Source organism: Cupressus sempervirens, chromosome 8, assembly GCF_028749045.1.
Source record: "Cupressus sempervirens isolate cs-2001-9-10 chromosome 8, ASM2874904v1, whole genome shotgun sequence".
Taxonomy (NCBI): Eukaryota; Viridiplantae; Streptophyta; class Pinopsida; order Cupressales; family Cupressaceae; genus Cupressus; species Cupressus sempervirens.
Window position 1 is genome coordinate 513,869,949 of NC_143125.1, and position 20,845 is coordinate 513,890,793.

Genomic DNA, 20,845 nt, shown 5'->3' on the forward strand with positions numbered 1-20,845 from the left:
AGTGTATGACAATACAGAGGCACTGGCAAATTATTATACCTTAGTAGTAATTTGCAATCCCAATTTCCAGAACAATTTTCAGACTCCAAAACCCTTAGCAAGTATCAAAATTAAATAATATTCATTGGATACAAAGTCTCAAAGTGAGAGCCATATTCATAAGCTCTTTTGTGTAACGTGGCTTCAATATTACATCTTTCACTAAAGAGGCTTCAACTACACAACATCACTTTATAACACAAAGTCCATTAATTCTTATAAAGCGCCATAACTAATGCAATAAATATGACTCTATAAAATAATCTCATCTTGTGCAAAAGTCTGAATAACTAACAATCACCACTATGTTGACTTTGTGCTGCCAAAAATAGCAACTATCCAGAATTATACATACTATAAATTGCAAGTCTATGACTGAGACCCTCAAATCCTAGTGTTAACTCGTGAGTGTCGTGGTGATAAGTTGACCAACTCGACCTCTTGGAACCTATTGAATTAGGGACATTAGAGTCCCCCCTCCCCAATAATGCTTGTCCCCAAGCAATTGCAGTCAAGGGTGTCAAAGAGTACCCACAGGCTCCCAAGTGGCATCCTCATCCACTAGGCCTTGCAACTTGACCAAAAAATCTCTGATAGTCCTCTGCAATTGTCTCTCCCTAGTATTAAGAATTGCCTGAAGGATCAACTCAAGTCCCCCCTCATCATCTAATGGTGGCAACATAGGGGATGGGACCACATCTCTACCTAACGTCTTTTTAAGGCGTGAAACATGAAACACATTATGCACTGTGCTATCATTTGGTAGATCCAGCTCATAAGCCACCTCATCAACATGCCTCACTATGCAGAAGGGACCATAATATCAAGACTTGAGCTTCTCAACTCCACTCTTTGTGATGAAAGACTGTAGCATCAATAAACCATAACACCCACCTGAAAGGAACGAGTTGTCCTCTAATCAACATATTGCCTTTTTTGATTCTGTGCCCTCTGAATATTATCTCTCAACATCTTCATTATGTCCTAAATATCCTATAACATATCACATGCGTAGGGCACTTTTCTATCACTGCACAACAAATCTATGAAGCTTGGAGGATCATATTTGTATAAAGCTTTCAAGGGTGATATTTGTATAGTCATATGGTGAGTGGAGTTATAACGATACTTGCACAAATGAATCCACTTCGCCCAAGCCCTCTATTGAGAAGAAACATAGCTTGACAAATAGCCCTCCACCCATTTATTCATGATCTCAGTTTGGCCGTCTGTCTGTGCGTGGTAATCGATGCTCAAAGTCAACTTTGTCCCACATAATTTGAAAAACTCCTGCCTGAAGTGATTCATAATTCTGCTATCACAATCACTCACTCTAATCTGGGTTAAATCATGCAACTTAAACCTCCTGGAAGAATAACTTAGTTAATTGTATAGCTGAATTTGTAGTTGTGATAGGGAAAAAGTGAGAATACTTAGTGAGTTGGTCCACTACCACATAAATGCAATCTCTGCCCTGAGCTTTAGGCAAGCCCACAATGAAGTCCATAGATATACTCTTTCACTTCCGCTTAGGAATTGGGAGTGGCTACAACAACTCTATGGGGTAGGTGTGCTCCTGTTTTTTCTACTGACAAACATAACACTCATGAACATAACGTTGCACATCTGCCTTTAAGCCTTTCCAAGTAAATCTCTATTGAACCTTCTACCGAATCATGAAAACTTGAAGAATGATCTCACAGACATTTGATCCCGGGGCAAGGTAAATCCTCCCCTTATAAATGATTAACTCATTTGCAAGGGTATAATTGCTGCCCTGAATACTACCATCAACAATACCAGTTGCCCATTGATCTTTAATGTACTTGGCTACAATCAAGCGCCTCTAATCCTCTTCAATCTCAATAACCAAGCATTAGTTGGGTCTCCGAGAAAGGGCATCAGCGAAAACATTCTATGTAACCTTAATATAGGAAACATAAAAATCATCAGACTGTAGCTTATCGACCCACTTTTGCAATCTCTCATTGAAGTCACATTGTCCTAGGAAACACTTCAGGATGTTATGATCTATCTTAATACAATATTTTCTGCCTGGTAAATATTGCCTGAACTTGGCCAAAGCATGCATGGTGGCCAATCTCCTTATCACAGACACTGAATGATCTCTCAGAGCCTCCTAGCTTCCTGCTCTCCAAAGATATGGGATGACGATCCTGGAATAATATATCTCCAATACCCTCCCTTGAGGCATCGTAGTGCAAATCAATTAGCCTCAAAAAATATGGCAAAGCTAAAACTTGGCTTGAAGTCATAATCATCTTGAACTTCTCAAAGCACTCTTGTGCCTGAGGAGTCCATCGAAAGGTACCCTTACGAGTCAAATCCATAAGGGGGGCTTCATGTCTTGAGAAACCCACCACAAACATGCAGTAGAAAGCACATAGTCCAATGAACCCTCTCAACTATGTCAGGCTCTCTAGTGTAGGCCACTCTAAAATAGCACAGATTTTATCAGGGTCCATGCAAACACTCTCAAGTCTTTTGGAAGCATACTTTAGTGAATGATTGTGTTATTTGGTGAAAGACCATGCCATGAATGGACATGGTTCAACGTTGTGGAGACATGTCCCTTCATGGCATGTTCCCCAATGATTCATGAAGATAAATTGAAATTGATAAATACTCTCCCTTCTATGAATTGGCAATTTCTTGACTTGAAGACAAGAAGTATTCCAGCATCATAACAATACTATAAGATCATTGGCATTTATATATGTTTAAAGTCTAATTTTGAATTTACCCTAGAAGCGAAGAAGAAGAAATTAGTGCATGATAATCTGCATATACATATAATTGCATAACTTTGATATAAATTTAATAAAAACTAACATGGTGTCAGAGCTTTGGTAAGAGACCCAAAATTAAATTTGAGATATCGGTCAATTGTACATTGATATTGTAGTCACAATACAATTTTATGGCATGGTAAAAGAGCTGTTGCAGAGGCTGTGTTGTATTGTGAAGCCTCTTCACAAATCCACTTAGCAAAGGCACCATTTAAATGACTATGTGACCACCATTAAGAAAGACTGGCCATTTTCATTTACTGTTACAGGTAGGTTATGAGATTCCTTACACATTCAAGATGACCTCCTTCTGTTCCTGCCATCTTGTATACACCAGTGACCTGTTTGGAAGATTCTAAAGTGACTTATGCAATGGTGCTGCTCATGAAGGATATGCAACAAGCTTAGTGGAATGGAAAAGTTAATTGACATAAACAATGTTGTTAAATAACCATCTTGCAGCATGGTTACATAATACCAGGATCTTAATCAACGGAATTCTTTTGAAGATGGAAGCTGGAAATATACAACGATCCTTGTATTTTGCTGACCACCTTTTCTTTTCTATACTGAAATCTATATTAAGGAATTTCTGGGCAGCATGAAGTGCATTCTATTTAAATGCTTGCCTTGCTGAATGGAACGTGGTTAACAGATATTAAGTTCACAGGGGCTCAAACCCCGGTATATTGTTGGAGCCAAAATATCAGGCAAACCTACTGTAAAAGCGTAACTCTTCTTCAAGTCTTGAAATGCATTTGTGTGGTTGATATCCTCTGTGCATGTTTTCTTGGCGGCATGATCAAGCGAAAGACAAGCATAATCTAGCAGGGTTAAACAAAAGTATATACTTCCTCCTTCTGATTTAGTTTTCACTTAGAATGAAGTTTGTCCTGTATACAGAGGATTAGCTAATTACATTACTGAAAATGAATCATTTCATATATGCTCGTATGATTTTATCAGAGGATCTTTTATTTTTAGTTTGTATCAAGGTTATTATTCAGGTATATATATGCCTCTACTTGTTCTCTAAGCATATGGTTGAATGATTGACAAAATTTGATATACTTGATCAATCCACCATTGTGTGTGATTCGTAGTATCAAACTCTAAAGCATTGTAATCTTTATTTTTCAAAAATAAAAATATAGTTTGTGTGGGCTGGGTTGTTTCTCTCTATGAAGAGGGTTTTTCCCAGGGTATATTTACCTTCAGAGTTCCATTTTGAAATTGTTTCATCTCTGGTTCAAATTAACACTGCATAGCCTCTTGTAATGAAGGTGGGTCTAGGGACTTAACCCAACATCTAAGTGGCTCAACAAGACCCTCTATAAATAGCAGGACTCTCCTCTCAGATATGGCATACACCATCACGAGAAGTCTTTGAAACTCACTAATGAATGCCTCAGACTGGTTGTCTCTCGTAGCTGAGCCAACTCTATAAAGTAGACCTGAGGATTCTTCCTATCGAAGCACATTATCAATCTGTCAACAAACTCCTTATGCGATGTGATCTGGTCATGATGGAGAGATACCAATCCTTGATACCACCAATCATGTGCAACTCCATTAGTGTGCAGTAGTGCAAATCTAATAACATCCTCCTATGTCATAGTACGCAAAGCAAGGTAGGTGTCGAGCTTGTGAACCCAAGTTCTAGCAGTCATTCTACCACTCCCATCAAGATGTGTCAGTGTCATCTTACTGGGCAGCTTTCGTAAATCCGACTACCTAGGCCTCTGTCTATTTGGAGAATGCCTACCTTTGGAATGGTTGCACTTATGAGTCAATTGTCTGTCAAAATTCAAGTTTTGCTTCACAGCCTGTGGTAGAGCATCCCACTCAGCGAGATGAGCAACTACATCATCTGCAAAGGGTGCAAACTCAGTCTCCTTACTGACTGCATCCATCTCTGGTCTCAATGTGGGTCTCTATGGTCTATCATAGGCTCCAATGTATCCTGTCTAGTCCACCCTATCATCAATTGTAACCTGATCCTCTTCTTTGTATGTGTCACCTGCCCTAGACCTATCCTCAATTCGAGATCAATGAGAACCAACATAATCATCTAAAGCCCTCTGCTACTCCGTCCCTGGGGGAGTGCTACTTGTTGCAATGTCAGAAAGATGTTGCAACACATCTATGACATGGGGTTGTCCTGCTGTCAAGTCCTCGAATGTCTCTCTGGCCTTACTGTCAATCTCGAAACCTATGCCAACATCCCTGTAACCTATTCCAGCTAATCCAACTGAACCATTGGCACCCCTGTTACCAACTGTACTAAATTGTATCTCAACCCCTCCTTCCCTAGGTGGAGAGATACGACTTGTACGGGCATAACACATACCCAACACAAATCTCCTATCACCATCCATAATGATTGAATACTAAACAGTGAATTAAATGCTTGTCAATCTCAAAGCACTTGTCACAATAACTCTTGAGCCCAAAATAATAAATTCTTCATACTCCATAGGATGGCAGAAACTGCTCTGATACCAGTATAAAGACCCTATCTAGTCCTCTGCTGCTATACTGTTGAGATAGAATTTTTTTTTGCACTTCTGTGTTTTTCTGATTTTTTTTTGTGCTTTTTTTGAGAATGTGTATTTTTTCTATTTCTTAAGAATATATATACACAATAAATGCAATGCTATGCTCAAAAAATAATTCACTTCTAAAGGCAATCTTAAGTATTTGCACAAATCACAACTGAAACAATTAAGATTAATTGATGTGTTTACAATTGGAACTTCATAAATATGCAGCCCTTGTTGGTTTATGATTGCATGAAATCGCCTTAGTTATAACCTCCAAGCCTCATGTGAATCTTCGCCGCTCCAAATTCTTCATCTCAACACTCATGATGGACAAATTGAATCCCGAGTGATTGGCTAACTTGGACACGGGTCCTTGTATTGCAATTGCTGCCCTCTATATCGCAATGTGGTCTCCAATACATCAAATGCAGGTCTGAAACTCACCATACAAGGCGATAAAATCAATCACAGGCCCTCCAATTCCTGGTTGCAGGATATCTATAATGGACACAGACCTCCAAAATGGTGATCACAAGTAAGAATATAGGTCCAAACGCCAATACCAATGATTTCCGCAGCCCCTTGAAGTGCACAATAATTCCTCAGATCAAATCACAGATATACCATATAATTGATCAACAGCAGCAACAAATTCCTTCCAAAACCAATTGTTTTCCTTCAGCATTAACAACTTCTCAGATACAGTATAAGACAGTAGAGAAGCAATGGCAAAGTAGTATACCTCAGCAGTAATTTGCATTCCCAATTTCCAGAACAATTTTCAGACTCCAAAACCCTGAGCAAGTATCAAAAGAGAACAATACTCATTGGATGCCACTTCTCGAAATGAGAACCATATTTATAATCTCTTTTGTGCAAATTCACTTCAGCATTACTCCTTTCCCTAAAGAGGCTTCAACTTCACATCACTTTATAACATAAAGTGCATTAATAGTTATAAAGCCTCATAACTAATGCAATAAATATGACTTTACCAATCAATAATCTCATCCTGTGGAGAAGACTGAATAACGGCCAATCACCACAGTGTTGATTCAGCACTGCCAAAAATAGCAACTGGCCAAAATTAGACTTACTATAAATAGAGAGTCTACAAATGAGACCCTCAAATCCTATTGTCAACTCACAATGGTCACAATGATGAGCTGACCAACCCGGCCTCCTGAAACCTTCTAAATTGGGGATATTACAGTATCCTCCTAGACCTTCAATTGATCGTCAATTACCATTGTAATCTTGAAATAGTATAATCCCTTTGAAATACATTTAGTAAAGAATTTCTTAAAGCTGGCTTGAGACAAACAACATGATAAGGAGCTCCATTTTACTGATTAACCTTGTCTCAAGATCAAGAGGCCTTCACATCTGCAAAGTACAGTCTATTTCTAACATTGTGCAAACACAAGCCTCAAAATGCTTGTACTCATCAGGAATTAAAATTAGGTTTGAGTAATCAGGCCGGGACTGTTGTTCCTTTGATTTCGTTTTAAAACAGGCCCCAATTGAAGAAATCGAATGTAGCGCAATTTGAAGGTGAATATCTTTTGTTTTGTCTGGAAAACTTAGAGATATGATTCTCCTTGCTAATTATACCCATCAAAGAGGCATCTTCATATTGAGTATAGATGCAAACTTCGCCCACAAGAACTTTCACATATATCCAAATGCTCATGGAAAGGGCAACAAAAACAGCAAAATGTGATCTAAACATATAAACAGCAAAACAAGATATTTACCTAAACAGCAAGATATCAGTTTGTGTGTGAAGATTCAGGGTGCATTTGGAGGGGGTCTTTGCATTCAATCCATAGTTAATTCAGTTGCAAGAGATTAATTTATTTATGCTTTATAGAGAATCTATATATCACGCCTTGTGACTTTCATGATCTGCAGATGTATGGCCAATACCCGAACATGCATGTATATGCATATGGGGTCCTTCCTTGTGTTGATGCAGTGATAGCTGATGCATGCTCTGGTTTTGTTACAAGGTAAAATCTCCTTTTGAGGTGGTTAAATCATGTGTATTTTATGGCAGAAGTCCATGTTTCTAAGTTGATTTTGGCAAGAGTTGTTATATTTTCCGAGTGATTTTCTTTTCAGAATTGATCATTAATTTCTTTCATGTGAGGAAAGGATTCATAATATCCAAGGACTTAACTAGATCAGAGATTTATATGATTTGAATGAGATTCAGTGCCAATATTAATATGATACACAACTATTGACCAAAACTGTAAAAAGGCTTAATAACCTCTTCTTTCTTTTGACTTTATAAGGTATTTGCTGACATGTCATTTTAATTGATGGCGATTGTGTAACTAATCTAGATATTGGAAATCTGCACGGTTTAACTGATTATTATTTGGCAATTTGCAGTATCATCTACAATGACGAGTTTTCATCGAGGCTTTCAATTACTTCAATCCTTCGGCTGAGAGCAGCAGCACTTGCGGCACTTGCAGCAGATTCTTCAACAGATTCTGCTATGATATCCAAACTCACAAGGCGCCTTTTGCGTGCAAATAAATACCTTCAGGGTAAGAACAATGAAGAGTTTTCAGCTCAGATATCTCAATCCAGCTCTGTGATCCAAAAGAAAAAGAATCAGAAAAGGAGGCGTATTAAAAACACTATAAAAGGTGGGGTATTCCTTTGTAATCATGCAACTTCATGCATTACAAACATGCCAAAACTTAGTTCTACTCGTCCTGTGAGGAATCCTGTTAAATGTAAATTACATGTATCATTTAAAGGGGATTTGCTGAATGATGAGACACATAGGGATGTAATTATTGATGCCGCAGAGATTGAAGAGTCCTTATCTTTTGGGAGTAGAAGGGATAAACATACAAACATTTCTGATAAGCAGACATCTGCATTGCCTGCAGGTGCAGAATCAACAGATAATGCCTCCTTTGAAGAGCGTTCAGTTCTAATTCAGGATTCTGATGCAGAGAAGCCTAGCAATGATGAGGATGAGGGCATACACAAAGAAACGGACACCAATGAATTTAGTGTGCACTCTTATGAGTCAACAATTACTCATACAGCTATGTCTGGAAATACAATATCTGAGCCTATGGATACAAATTTAGAACATGATGCTGTAGAGAGAGATCCAGTAGAAATGTATGTTCCAGGATTGGTCGTTCATATTGTTCCACAAGCCAAGGAAAATACATGGCTTTCTTGGAGAAATTGGAAGTGGCATCGTGGTGAGGATCACCCTCACAAGGCAATATTGAGACATAGAGAGAGTTTCAAGGACATTGTTGTTTCACCATCGATGTTTCTTGACCATATGCCATGGAGGTAAGAAAGTCAAATATACTCATACTCAAGTTCATCCATATATTCACATTGAAAATGATCTTCTTGGATTGACTTTAGGGAGTAATGTAAGCAATAAAATTTTTCAGTGGTATCTTAATATTGTTATATATTGTATCTCTGCATTGTGCTGGCTACCTAGTTAATATATTTTGTAGCCCATGCTCTGCTCAGCATGAAACTCCCTTGTCAGTTGTTGGGACATACTGTTTCCCAGGATTATGCAGTTTGCAGTTTCTTGATAGTGTTGAACTATTCATTCAAAGTCGAAGTGACCTGCACAACATGTCATATTAGGCCAAAAAAACAGTTTATATAAGTCCACACTGCATATGCTCTTTCAGACTCGCCATCTTCTTACCTTTTAATGGTAATCCCAGAAAAGGATCGATGTTAGACCACAGCATTTTTTCTTGTCCAAGAAGCTTTATAGCCACATTACATACACTCATGTTTATTGAAATTTTTTTTGCTTATTCAATTTTGTGAAGGCCTTCCTGATAGTGATCTCCAATCTGAAAATGGACAAGATTTGAGGTTCTTCAACCACTGACCACATATGATAGAAAGGAACTGGCTATTTCTTGGTATATACTTGTACCCTTTTCAGCGCCACATCCCCCTTATAGCTGGAGGGATGACAGTTCATAGAAGTCAATAGTTTTTACATCTGGACTTACATTAGTGCCAATCTAATGAAGTGAATTGATTGTTCAGACTTCGTGGTGGGACTTGGATATTGTTATATGTTGTTTACTTAGTTGTCTTTACAGAATGACTAATGAAAATGCCCTGATTTCTTACTCTACCTGTTTCTAAATAGTAATTTTGCTGTAATTTCTATATTTCAGAGTTCATTATGCAATGCAAAAGGTTCTCGAAATGTGGAACTTGAGAGGTCGTTGTAACAATGACATGTTGGACTCGTCTGAGTTAGTTTAAGTCTTCATTCCAGAATATAGGAAGCAAGTGTTCCAGATTTGCAGATTTTGAATGACCTGTTAATCTCTTAATCTGTGACACAGCTCTTAACTTTGGCACCCCAAAGAACCAAGGCAGAATTCAAATTATGGTGATCACTTAGTAATACATCTTTAATAAAGATCTGAAGTTAAATTGTATTTTTAAATTATATGATAGGTATGTAAACAAAATTCAAGGGATCAAGAATCTGAAGGAAGGAATATTCCTGATTTTATTCAGAAAGGTTGTGTGAGTTGTGGCCACAATTCCCAAATATCTGTTTACCTCTCTTCATCTGCTAAAGCTGCTCTAATTACAGAGCAGATGCTATGATCCCATTGTACATTTACACTGCAAGGGCATTTTTCTCTTATCAGAATTTCTTGAAAAGACAATTGTATCCATCAAGAAATTAACCACTATTGTTGGTCAAGATCTCTTATTTCTTCTCTTGATCGTTACACTTGTAATGTTATAACCTTCATAACATTAGCAGGTTTACATCTTTAACATAAGATAATGTAACATATGCACTATTTAAATTTATATCCTTGTTCTATAATCTTGAGTCTAAAAGTAGGGACGGCTGACAGTTCCAAATTTCACCAACCACTCAAATGATGGTTCTTGTTTTTCATTCTACACTTGGAAGTTTTGTGGGTATATTGATAATGATATGCTAATTTTATTAGAATTCTGTCTTTACTTCATCATATACTTGGACTATAAAATGAAAAAGAGCAGAACAAAGATTGACAAAATTAAAGTCGCACCTAGAAGAAGAGATGGTAGGTGCATCTAATTCATACTGATTTTTTAATTTTATTCTCATGCAATGTACCTACTATACAGATTCAATATATTATCAAGCCTTCATTTAGATGGAAGGAGTCATAGAAGCAAAAATCTGCAAAAAATCATGATTATACCCAATTAATAGGGAATTGCCAATAGTGCTGATTTATTCAAAATTGGTCAGTCAACAATTATGAAAGTTTTCTTTTGGATTAATTAATTAACAATTGTGGTTAATCAGCGAAAAAATCCTAACATAATTCTCACAGAGAAGATGCAGTTTTCAAGGGGTATTCAACATGATGATCAAGAAAGGGATCACATTGAAGGTAGCGTTCAATACATATTCATAAAAATCTAATCTCTGTTGGTATTTTTTAGTGTCTTCATTTAAACTTAAAGATTTGTGAGAGAAAAGTCATGTTGAATATGAGATGTCTTTCAATGTTAGAAAGGTTATAGGATTTCTGTAGAGAACTGGTGATATCAAAGAACAGTGAAAGGGTTTTCTTTCACATGTTTATTGCATTTGATTAGTCATATTTTTCAAAGATAGACAATGCTCTCAGCTTGATAGGGCAGATCTATTTATTGATTCTCGAGGGGCGGTGATATCACGGTTTTGGTCATACTATCTAAAATGTTTGTTACACTGCTCTAGATAAAGGTTTCACCCATTTTTGACAGTTAAAAAAAAATAGAGGTCTGAGTATATGTTAGGCAATTTATAGACACAGTCATAATAGTACCTGTAGTAATATACACATGATGCATGTTATCATGACAAAGAGAAACAATATGCAGAACAGTCCTATTGATTGTCAAAGAACAGTGAAAGGAAGCCTTACTACCTGTATTCTTGTCAAAAGGCTAAGAGAAATGTACCATATAAAGTGTAGAATAATACAAGGTCAATGATGCTTGCAAGAACAACAATGGGGAAACTACATGGTGGGTAAATCTTTAATCAACCGAAGAAATTTGCTATGGAATGCATTCATGTTACACAATTAACTACAGTACGACACAAGCTTGTGAGAACAATAATATTTTGGAAAGATAGTTGATGAATCTCAGCAACAGAGAGCAGCCAACCTTTCATAGAAAGACTCCCTATGTAGGAAGATCAGTGAAGAAAGAAACTGTAATACATTAAGATCCAAGATTTGCTAGTAGAAGTGTCATGTCCCCACTCTAGCTCAGTCTAACAGAGACATGTGAGTCAGCTTATTATGGGGTCTTGTAGGCTGACAGGGTTGGATAGAGACCCAGTATGGTTATTCAGTGTTGGGGACTTGGTTTTCTGGTGGGTATTGATCAGTTGGGTGACGTTCCTTGTTTTTAGGAGGCAGTTCCTACATTTATGGGGTTCATTCCTACTTTTTAGGAGGTATGATCATGCCCAGGGCTGGGTTTCCATGAGATGACCCTTTGGGTTCAGTTTCAGAGGGATAGGGCTTGTTTCCTAAATTTTAGGAGCATCCCTAGATTTTAGGGATGAGACTGCCAGTGGATCCTTGATTTCCGACTTCAGTCACAGACATGTGACAGGATGATTTTATGGTTTGTGATGTCAGTTGGGCAGTTTGTGGCTATTTGGGTTATATTTTTAATATTTCCTAAGTTAGCGTTTAATATTTAAATAAGGCTAAGTTAATAGCCATTTTGGAGTAATAAGGGAATTTTGGCCTCATCTGGATGCGTATCCCATGTTATGATAGCTCGTTGGAAAGGTCTTGAAATTCTCTAAATCTTCCTCTTTGGTCTCAGGGCAATTCGGTGAACGGATTTATTACTATGGTGGAAAAGGTCATTTTCTAGTGACATGGTCACTTTAAAATAAGATTTAATTCATTTTTTATAGCTAACGCCAATTGGGGGTCACTTTAGGGTTCGAATTGCTTTGCAAGGGGTTATAAGGAGATGGGCGCCATTGCTCATGATTATGCATATTTTTTAAACACTTCTTTTCAGATTTGCTCTGCTTGAGCGATTTGCATTCTGGGACACAAACCTTAGGGTAATTGCTGGCTGGGACGTAACCCTTAGCAGCATTGGGTATTGGTTTGTCAGTAGTTTCAACAGTATCCAGGAGGAAGGTAGACGCCACTTCAGCTTGGGCCTACAATTTGTTTTGTTGGGCATGTTCTTTGGCGTATGGGAGGTGAATTCTAGCAGCCGTACACTGCCATTTCTTGCAGCCGTACTTGCAGCCGTACTCTGTCATTTGCAGCACTTGGATACATAGAAAAATTGGTTACTCAGTAGCAGATTCTTGCATCTTATCAGTCCGTTTTCATCAGCCAGTTGTGGCGTCATTGTTAGAGGAAATGTACTGGATCTTTTATTTGGCTCTATAATTCAGAGATCTGCCTGGTACGATTTGTATCAACTCTGACTTTACTGCATATTGTTATTTATTTTCAGACTCTTTTCTTGCCATTTGCTACTTCTCATTTCTATGTGGAATAATCATCAAAAACATAAAAACAAACAAACTCTTTTGCATTTTCGTCTAGTTCTACAAGAAAACATTAATAAACAGGAAAAAACAAAAAATAAATAAATTTACAGCAGATTTGCAGCAGAGATCCATTAGGGATTTTTCAGTGGTATCAGAGCTTACATCCTGCCAGCCTGTAGGGTTTGTGAGAAATTGTAACAACAGATTTTGGCATCTGGGTATTGGATAAAAGTTTTTGATAAATCATTTCAGCATTTGGGTAGTCACTAGTTGGTGGATTGAATACAAATCTATGCATCCTGGTGAAGAAATACACAGATTGTACGAGCGCAGGAGAAACCAGTGGCAAGTAGAGGCCGCCAGAGACGCACAGATACCAGCTATGGGTGAGGCACAGGGTGTTGCTGGCGACGACATGCCTACAGAGGCAGAAGAAAGAGAGATGGTGAGGACCCTATTCACTACTCAGCCCAGGATCGCTCAGGCTCTAGACAGGTTACAGGATACCTTGGAGCGTTTGGAGATGGGTGGACACAGAGGCAGGCAAAGTAGATCAGTTTCAGTGGCTGGTAGTCAGCACAGCCATCAGTCCCATTCTTCAGTTTGGAGCTCCCTTCATTCCAGTAGGAGGCATCGCCATTGTACACCTACTACGAATAGGCCATTGCTTCCCCAATTCATACCAGGTGAACGGCCAGCGCAGGTGGAACCACCAGAAGTGGGGTTTCAGGAGTCAGTTTTGGCGGCCACAGCTGAGTGGAGAGCTCTACCTCTTGAGGTTAGGGACGTCTTCCCTCTTCCCCAGTATTGTGCACAACGTAGAGATACAACCAGGTTCAGGGGAGATCGTGGTAATAGACTACCACAACAGTAGCAGAATTATGACCTCAATAGAGCTACTGGGAAGATTACATTAGCCCCATATAATGGCTCAAGAGACACTAGTGCACGAGCTTGGGTCCATAAGCTGGACATATACCTTTCATTGAGGCCCATGCCTGAGTGTGAGGCTATTCAGTTTGCTGTGTTGCATTTAGAGGGGATTGCCTATGATTGGTGGCACCATGGATTGGTCACCCAGGATCATGCCTTAGTTCACTCCCATGATGAGTTCACCGAGTGACTCATTGCATGATTTGACCGTAAGGATATAGAACTTTATTACAGGGAGTTGGCTCACCTTAAACAAACTGGTCATGCAGAAGCCTATATTAATGAGTTCCAACATATTGCAATTATGGTACCGGATATGCCCCAAAAACGTAGTGTGATGTTGTTCATTGAGGGTTTGCAGGATAGACTAAAAGGATTGGTACGTGCTTTCCAACCAGCTACTCTTAAGGAGGCTGTTGATGTGACATTGAGATTGGATACTGTTCCCACTTCTTATCAGGTAGATAAGAAACCATTTAGAGATTCACGGCCTGCACAGAAGGCCAATACGACACAGAACAAAGGAGGGACCTCATCTAAAACTCCTTGGATGAATCAGGAGACGATGAATGAATTGAGGAGGAAAAAGTTGTGTTTTTCCTGCAAAGAACCATGGGAACCAGGACACCGTTGCATGGGTAAAGGAAAGGTTCATTTGATTGAGGTGACTTTTGAGTTAGGGGATGAGGAGGTTCCTGATACTGATATTGAGGATAATACAGAGGATGTTGAGCAGTTTCCGACACAGTTGGAGTTAGACACTGCCGAGCCTATGGCATTAGCTAAAGTAGCTATGGCTACCCTCTCCAGTTATCCTAAGTTTCATGCCTTCCTGTTGAAAGGTACACTTAAGGGTAAGCGGATCACCAGTTTGGTAGACACAGGTGCTACGCATAACTTTATTGATCAAAAATTAGTTGAGAGGCGTGGCTTACAGTACGAGGAGTTTGGTAGTTTTGGAGTGAAGGTGGCTGATGGTGCCATTTTGGGTTGTACCAAGCGGATTCCACAGCTTAGTATTCAGATTGGAGATTATACTTTGACTGATGACTTCTATGTGCTTCCCATAGAAGATTATGATGTGGTTTTGGGCAAGCAGTGGTTACAGGGTATTGGGCGTTACATTATTGATCACCACCGTATGCAGTTAGAGTTTCTTTCTGGCAGGCAGAAGGTGATTTTGAGGGCAGCGTCACATGGTGGACCCAAGGAGGTGACTTCTCGCAGGATGGAGACCATCCTTAGGCATAATGATGTGCTTTGGGCTACACACTGTTTGGTTAAATCCAAAACACCCATATCTCAGGATGGCCGTGTATTTCATGTGGACATTCAGTCAGTGATGGATCGTCACAGTAGAGTGTTTGGTGATATACCTCCTGGAGTGCCACCAGATAGAGGGTTTGAGCATGGTATAGAGTTGGAGGATGGAGCGAAGCCAGTGATTACTACCCCATACTGTCATCCTAGAGCCTATAAGGATGAAATTGAGAAGACTATTCATGAGCTATTGGACATGGGTTTCATTCGACCTAGTTCCAGCCCCGTTGCTTCTTCTACAGTGCTTGTTAAGAAGAAGGATGGGACTCTACGGATGTGTGTAGACTATAGAGCTTTGAACAAGACAATAAAAAACAGATATGCCATTCTGTGCATTGATGAGTTGTTAGATGAGTTACATGGGGCTGTCTACTTCTCTAAGATTGGTCTTCGTTCAGGTTATCATCAGATAAGTGTACGAGCAGAGGATGTACACAAGACAGCCTTCCGTTGTCATTATGGGCACTATGAGTTTCTGGCAATGCCTTTTGGCCTTACCAATGCACCAGCTACTTTTCAGTCCTGTATGAATCATATCTTCAACAAGCAGTTGAGGAAATCGGTTCTAGTGTTTTTTGATGACATATTGATTTACAGCAGTACTTGGGAGGACCATCTCAGACATCTCGTGGAGGTACTTAGCATAATGGAGAGTCAGTCTCTATTTGCTAAGCTTTCCAAATGTGAGTTTGGATTGGGCGAGGTGTTATATTTGGGTCATGCGATCAGTGCTGAGGGGGTGAAGGTGCATGAAGAGAAGATTCAGACGATTCAGAATTGGCCTATTCCTCGGAACATTATTGAGTTACGAGGGTTCCTTGGATTGTGTGCTTGTTATAGAAGATTTGTGAAGGGTTTCTCACAGCTGGCAGCACCTTTGACAGATCTCACAAAGAAAGGATCGTTCAGATGGACAGAACAAGCACAGGGGGTCTTTGATAGACTCAAGGAGGTTATGAGTACTTGCCCCATTTTGGCACTACCTGATTTCTCGCAGCCATTTGTCCTGGAGTGTGATGTGTCGGGCTTGGGTATAGGAGCGGTGTTGATGCAGAATAGACACCCCATTGCCTATGAGAGCAGGAAGTTGCAAAACAATGAAAAGTTGTACTCTACCTATGATAAGGAAATGTTGGCTATTATGTATGCGTTAGCCAAGTTCAAACAATATCTTGTTGGCAGTAAATTTGTGGTGAGAACAGACCATAATAGTCTGAAGTATTTCCTAAATCAAACAGAGCTCAATGATCGACAACAAAAATGGGTTAGCAAAATTTAGGCTTATGACTTTGATATCGAATTCATAAAGGGGAAGAATAATACTGTGGCTAATGCACTCTCTAGGAAACCTTAATTGGCTGCCCTATGTTCATTGAGCGAGATTTCAGCAGATTGGAAGGCTCAACTTTTAGTTGAATACTCCAAAGATCAACATGCTTGTGAGATTATGGAGGGATTGATAGTGGATGACAGATACAGTGTGGTAGATGATATTATCTACTATAAACACAGGGTTTACCTTGTTCCGGGTTCTCAGTTGAAGGAACAAATTTTGCATGCTCTCCATGATATTCCTACAGTCGGACACCCAGGATATGGTAAGACTTATAGGGCGGTACGTGAGAGATTCTCTTGGAAGGGTCTCAAAGATGATGTTTTACGCCATGTCCGTGAGTGTATGACTTGTCAGCAGAACAAGTCGGAGCATACCTACCCAGTGGGATTATTGCAGCCCTTGCCTATACCGGAACAGAAGTGGACAGGGATCTCCATGGATTTCATTACAAGTCTTCCTCGAGTTCAGGGGAAAGATTGCATCTATGTTGTTGTCGATAGGCTAACGAAGTATGCCCACTTCTTTCTCATTGCATTAGATTTTACAGCATCGCAGGTGGCTGAGTTGTTCTTCAGGGAGATGTTTAGACTTCATGGTCTTCCCAAGACCATTGTGAGTGATAGGGACAACAGATTCATGAGTTCCTTCTGGCAGGAACTTTTTACACTAGCTGGGACTTTGTTAACACCTAGTACTAGTTACCACCCTCAAACAGATGGGCAGATAGAAATAGTTAACAAATGGGTTGAGGGATATTTGCGTAACTATGTGTCAGGGCAGCAAAAAGCATGGATGCGTTGGCTGCATTTGGGCGAGTATTGTTATAATACTACGCATCATATGTCCATTGGCATGACGCCTTTCAAAGCTCTCTATGGATATGAGGCATTATCTTTCACTGATTTGGCATTTGGTGACAGTAGAGTTCCCTTGGCTCAGGATTGGTTACAAGAGAACCAAGATGTCATGAGATCTCTTAGGGAGAATTTGCAGCAGGCCCAAAATCAGCAAAAGATGTACGCTGACAGGCATAGGATTGAGAGGGCATTTGAGGTGGATGATATGGTCTTTCTGCGTTTACAACCATATCGACAGAGCACTTTAAAAAGGGGGGGAGCTGAGAAGCTCAAACCACGTTTTTATGGTCCATACAGGAAACTCAAGCGAGTGGGAGAGGTTGCATATGAGGTTGAGTTACCACATGGCAGCAAAGTTCATAATGTATTTAATTTATCTTGTCTAAAAAAGGCCCTTGGACAACATATTATAGTTTCACCGGAATTACCTCCTATGGATGAGGAAGGTAAATTGATTTTGGTCCCTGATGAGATTCTTGAGGTGAGGGAACGGCGGCTGAGAAGCCGGGTGATTCGAGAGTATTTGGTTCGATGGAGAGATCTTCCCATAGAGGATGCCACCTAGGAGGGTGAGAGCATTTTACAGCATCCTGCATTACAGTTGCTTGTGGGCAAGCATCTCCGAGAGGGGAGGATTGTCATGTCCCCACTCTAGCTCAGTCTAACAAAGACATGTGAGTCAACTTATTATGGGGTCTTGTAGGCTGACAGGGTTGGATAGAGACCCAGTATGGTTATTCAGTGTTGGAGACTTGGTTTTTTGGTGGGTATTGATCAGTTGGGTGACGTTCCTTGTTTTTAGGAGGCAGTTCCTACATTTATGGGGTTCATTCCTACTTTTTAGAATGTATGATCATGCCCAGGGCTGGGTTTCCATGAGATGACCCTTTGGGTTCAGTTTCAAAGGGATAGGGCTTGTTTCCTAAATTTTAGGAGCATCCCTAGATTTTAGGGATGAGACTGCCAGTGGATCCTTGATTTCCGACTTCAGCCACAGACAGGTGACAGGATGATTTTATGGTTTGTGATGTCAGTTGGGCAGTTTGTGGCTATTTGGGTTATATTTTTAATATTTCCTAAGTTAGCGTTTAATATTTAAATAAGGCTAAGTTAATAGCCATTTTGGAGTAATAAGGGAATTTTGGCCTCATCTGGATGCGTATCCCATGTTATGATAGCTCGTTGGAAAGGTCTTGAAATTCTCTAAATCTTCCTCTTTGGTCTCAGGGCAATTCGGTGAACGGATTTATTACTATGGTGGAAAAGGTCATTTTCTAGTGACATGGTCACTTTAAAATAAGATTTAATTCATTTTTTATAGCCAACGCCAATTGGGGGTTACTTTAGGGTTCGAATTGCTTTGCAAGGGTTTATAAGGAGATGGGCGCCATTTCTCATGATTATGCATATTTTTTAAACACTTCTTTTCAGATTTTCTCTGCTTGAGCGATTTGCATTTTGGGACGCAAACCCCAGGGTAATTGTTGGCTGGGACGTAAACCTTAGCAGCATTGGGTATTGGTTTGTCAGTAGTTTCAACAGTATTCAGGAGGAAGGTAGACGCCACTTCAGCTTGGGCCTACAATTTGTTTTGTTCGGCATGTTCTTTGGCGTATGGGAGGTGAATTCTGGCAGCCGTACACTGGCATTTCTTGCAGCCGTACTTTCAGCCGTACTCTGTCATTTGCAGCACTTGGATACATAGAAAAATCAGTTACTCAGCAGCAGATTCTTGCATCTTATCAGCCCGTTTTCGTCAGCCAGTTGTGGCGTCATTGTTAGAGGAAATGTATTTTATAATTCAGAGATCTGCTTGGTACAATTTGTATCAACTCTGACTTTACTGCATATTGTTATTTATTTTCAGACTCTTTTCTTGCCATTTGCTACTTCTCATTTCTACGTGGAATAATCATCAAAAACACAAAAACAAACAAACTCTTCTGCATTTCCGTCTAGTTCTACAAGAAAACATTAATAAATAGGAAAAAACAAAAAAAAAAAAAATCTACAGCAGATTTGCAGTAGAGATCCATCAGGGATCTTTCAAGAAGTCTTCATGTAGTGAGAAACAAGTAAACGAGAGTTCAGACCTTATTCTATTAGTTTAAGTTGCTTTAATTGGATTGTGATGATCAGAGAGAACCACAAGGTAAGCTTGGTAATGCATTGAGTACAGGTTTAGAATTGCTGCTACAAGGAAATGTCAATCTCATACTAGAAAAATCAATGGCTTTGTAATGGGTTAATTCTATTTTCTTTTTTCATAATATATCTATGCTATGGAAATGTCCTTCAATTGTTTTTTGAAGAAGTAGTTCATGATTGTTTATTTTCAAATGTTTACCTTTTTGTAAAAATGATTTGCTTACTGATTTTAAGAAAAAAATTGAACACTTTGGTTTGCCGATTTATTCTCCAAATGATTAATGCTTCCATGGAAAAGACAATTTATTTGTCATAAAAAAAGGATATTGATGGAATATTGCAATTGATGTCAAAAACATTCAGGAGATCTGTATTGTCATTGATGTCAAAAACATTCAGGAGATCTGTATTGTCATTGATGTCAAAATGTTTAATGAGCATGAACATTTAAGTGTCAGCATCATCAATGTCAAAGGAAATGGATCAAATGCTATGTAAGATACATGACAGTTGCATATGTTCATGAAGGAGTTATAGAAATAGTCACAGTTATAGCAATCTCAGTTACAGTGAGAATTTAAATATACATCAAAGACCTTGAGAAACAAATGAACTGAGGTATGCAGTCTTAAGACTATAATCATTAAAGTCACAATGAAGGAACGACTTCATGAACAAATACAGGCAGTAATAGATACTTAAGTTTGAAGACATTCAACAGTAATAAATGGAATAAGACATATTAGAGAGTGTATCAAGGAGTAGCGCTCAGGGGTTAAGATAAACATTTTAATCAGTATAAATTAAAGCCATCATGTAGTAAGGATGATACCGGTTAGTGCACATATAATAATCACAAAGGTCCAAAATATATACACTGGGTTTCATGCAGCAAAAACAGTGAACATGAAGAAATAAAAAGTGAGATGACAACTATATAATTTCCATGTCATTGTCATTGATATTTATATCATCTCTGATATTCTCAGCCGTATCTTGAAGAATGATCAAGCATATATATACAGATCACAAGATAAAAAGACTGATGCAAATGAATAATTGATGCGAGTATGTGAAAATTCAATAAGAATACTGTGGATCGATGAAACGCCTGCATCAGGAGTTACGCAAATAACATTGAGGATTATTGCAGCGATAAGGGTTGAAGATTGCTGTTGAAACAAGCATTCACGATAAAGACTGAAGTATACAATAAAAGTTTGAAAATGTATAGCAAAAGATAACAAAACAAATTGTGCGGATAGTCTATGGACTACAGCAAT

The 20,845-nt window shown here is 39.0% G+C and overlaps 2 protein-coding genes across 4 annotated transcripts in view; both read left to right on the plus strand.

Annotated features, from left to right (window-relative positions):
* Positions 1–10,271, plus strand: part of LOC149543452 (lipase class 3 family protein) — a 240,940-nt gene extending 230,669 nt beyond the window's left edge. For 2 of the 3 annotated variants that reach the window (XM_089798250.1, XM_089798251.1), the window contains exons 11-13: positions 7,307–7,404; positions 7,793–8,728; positions 9,598–10,271. In XM_089798250.1, coding sequence (XP_089654376.1) covers positions 7,307–7,404; positions 7,793–8,728; positions 9,598–9,688 — 1,125 coding nt within the window. In that variant the 3' untranslated portion in view covers positions 9,689–10,271. The remainder of the gene's footprint in view (positions 1–7,306; positions 7,405–7,792; positions 8,729–9,597) is intronic. The other variant, XM_089798252.1, reaches the window with a different exon arrangement.
* A 5,596-nt stretch (positions 10,272–15,867) lies between these two features.
* Positions 15,868–20,845, plus strand: part of LOC149543455 (uncharacterized) — a 33,781-nt gene continuing 28,803 nt past the window's right edge. Inside the window, exons 1-5 of the mRNA XM_089795802.1 lie at positions 15,868–16,232; positions 16,695–16,836; positions 16,912–17,372; positions 17,478–17,724; positions 17,806–17,860. Coding sequence (XP_089651928.1) covers positions 15,868–16,232; positions 16,695–16,836; positions 16,912–17,372; positions 17,478–17,724; positions 17,806–17,860 — 1,270 coding nt within the window. The remainder of the gene's footprint in view (positions 16,233–16,694; positions 16,837–16,911; positions 17,373–17,477; positions 17,725–17,805; positions 17,861–20,845) is intronic.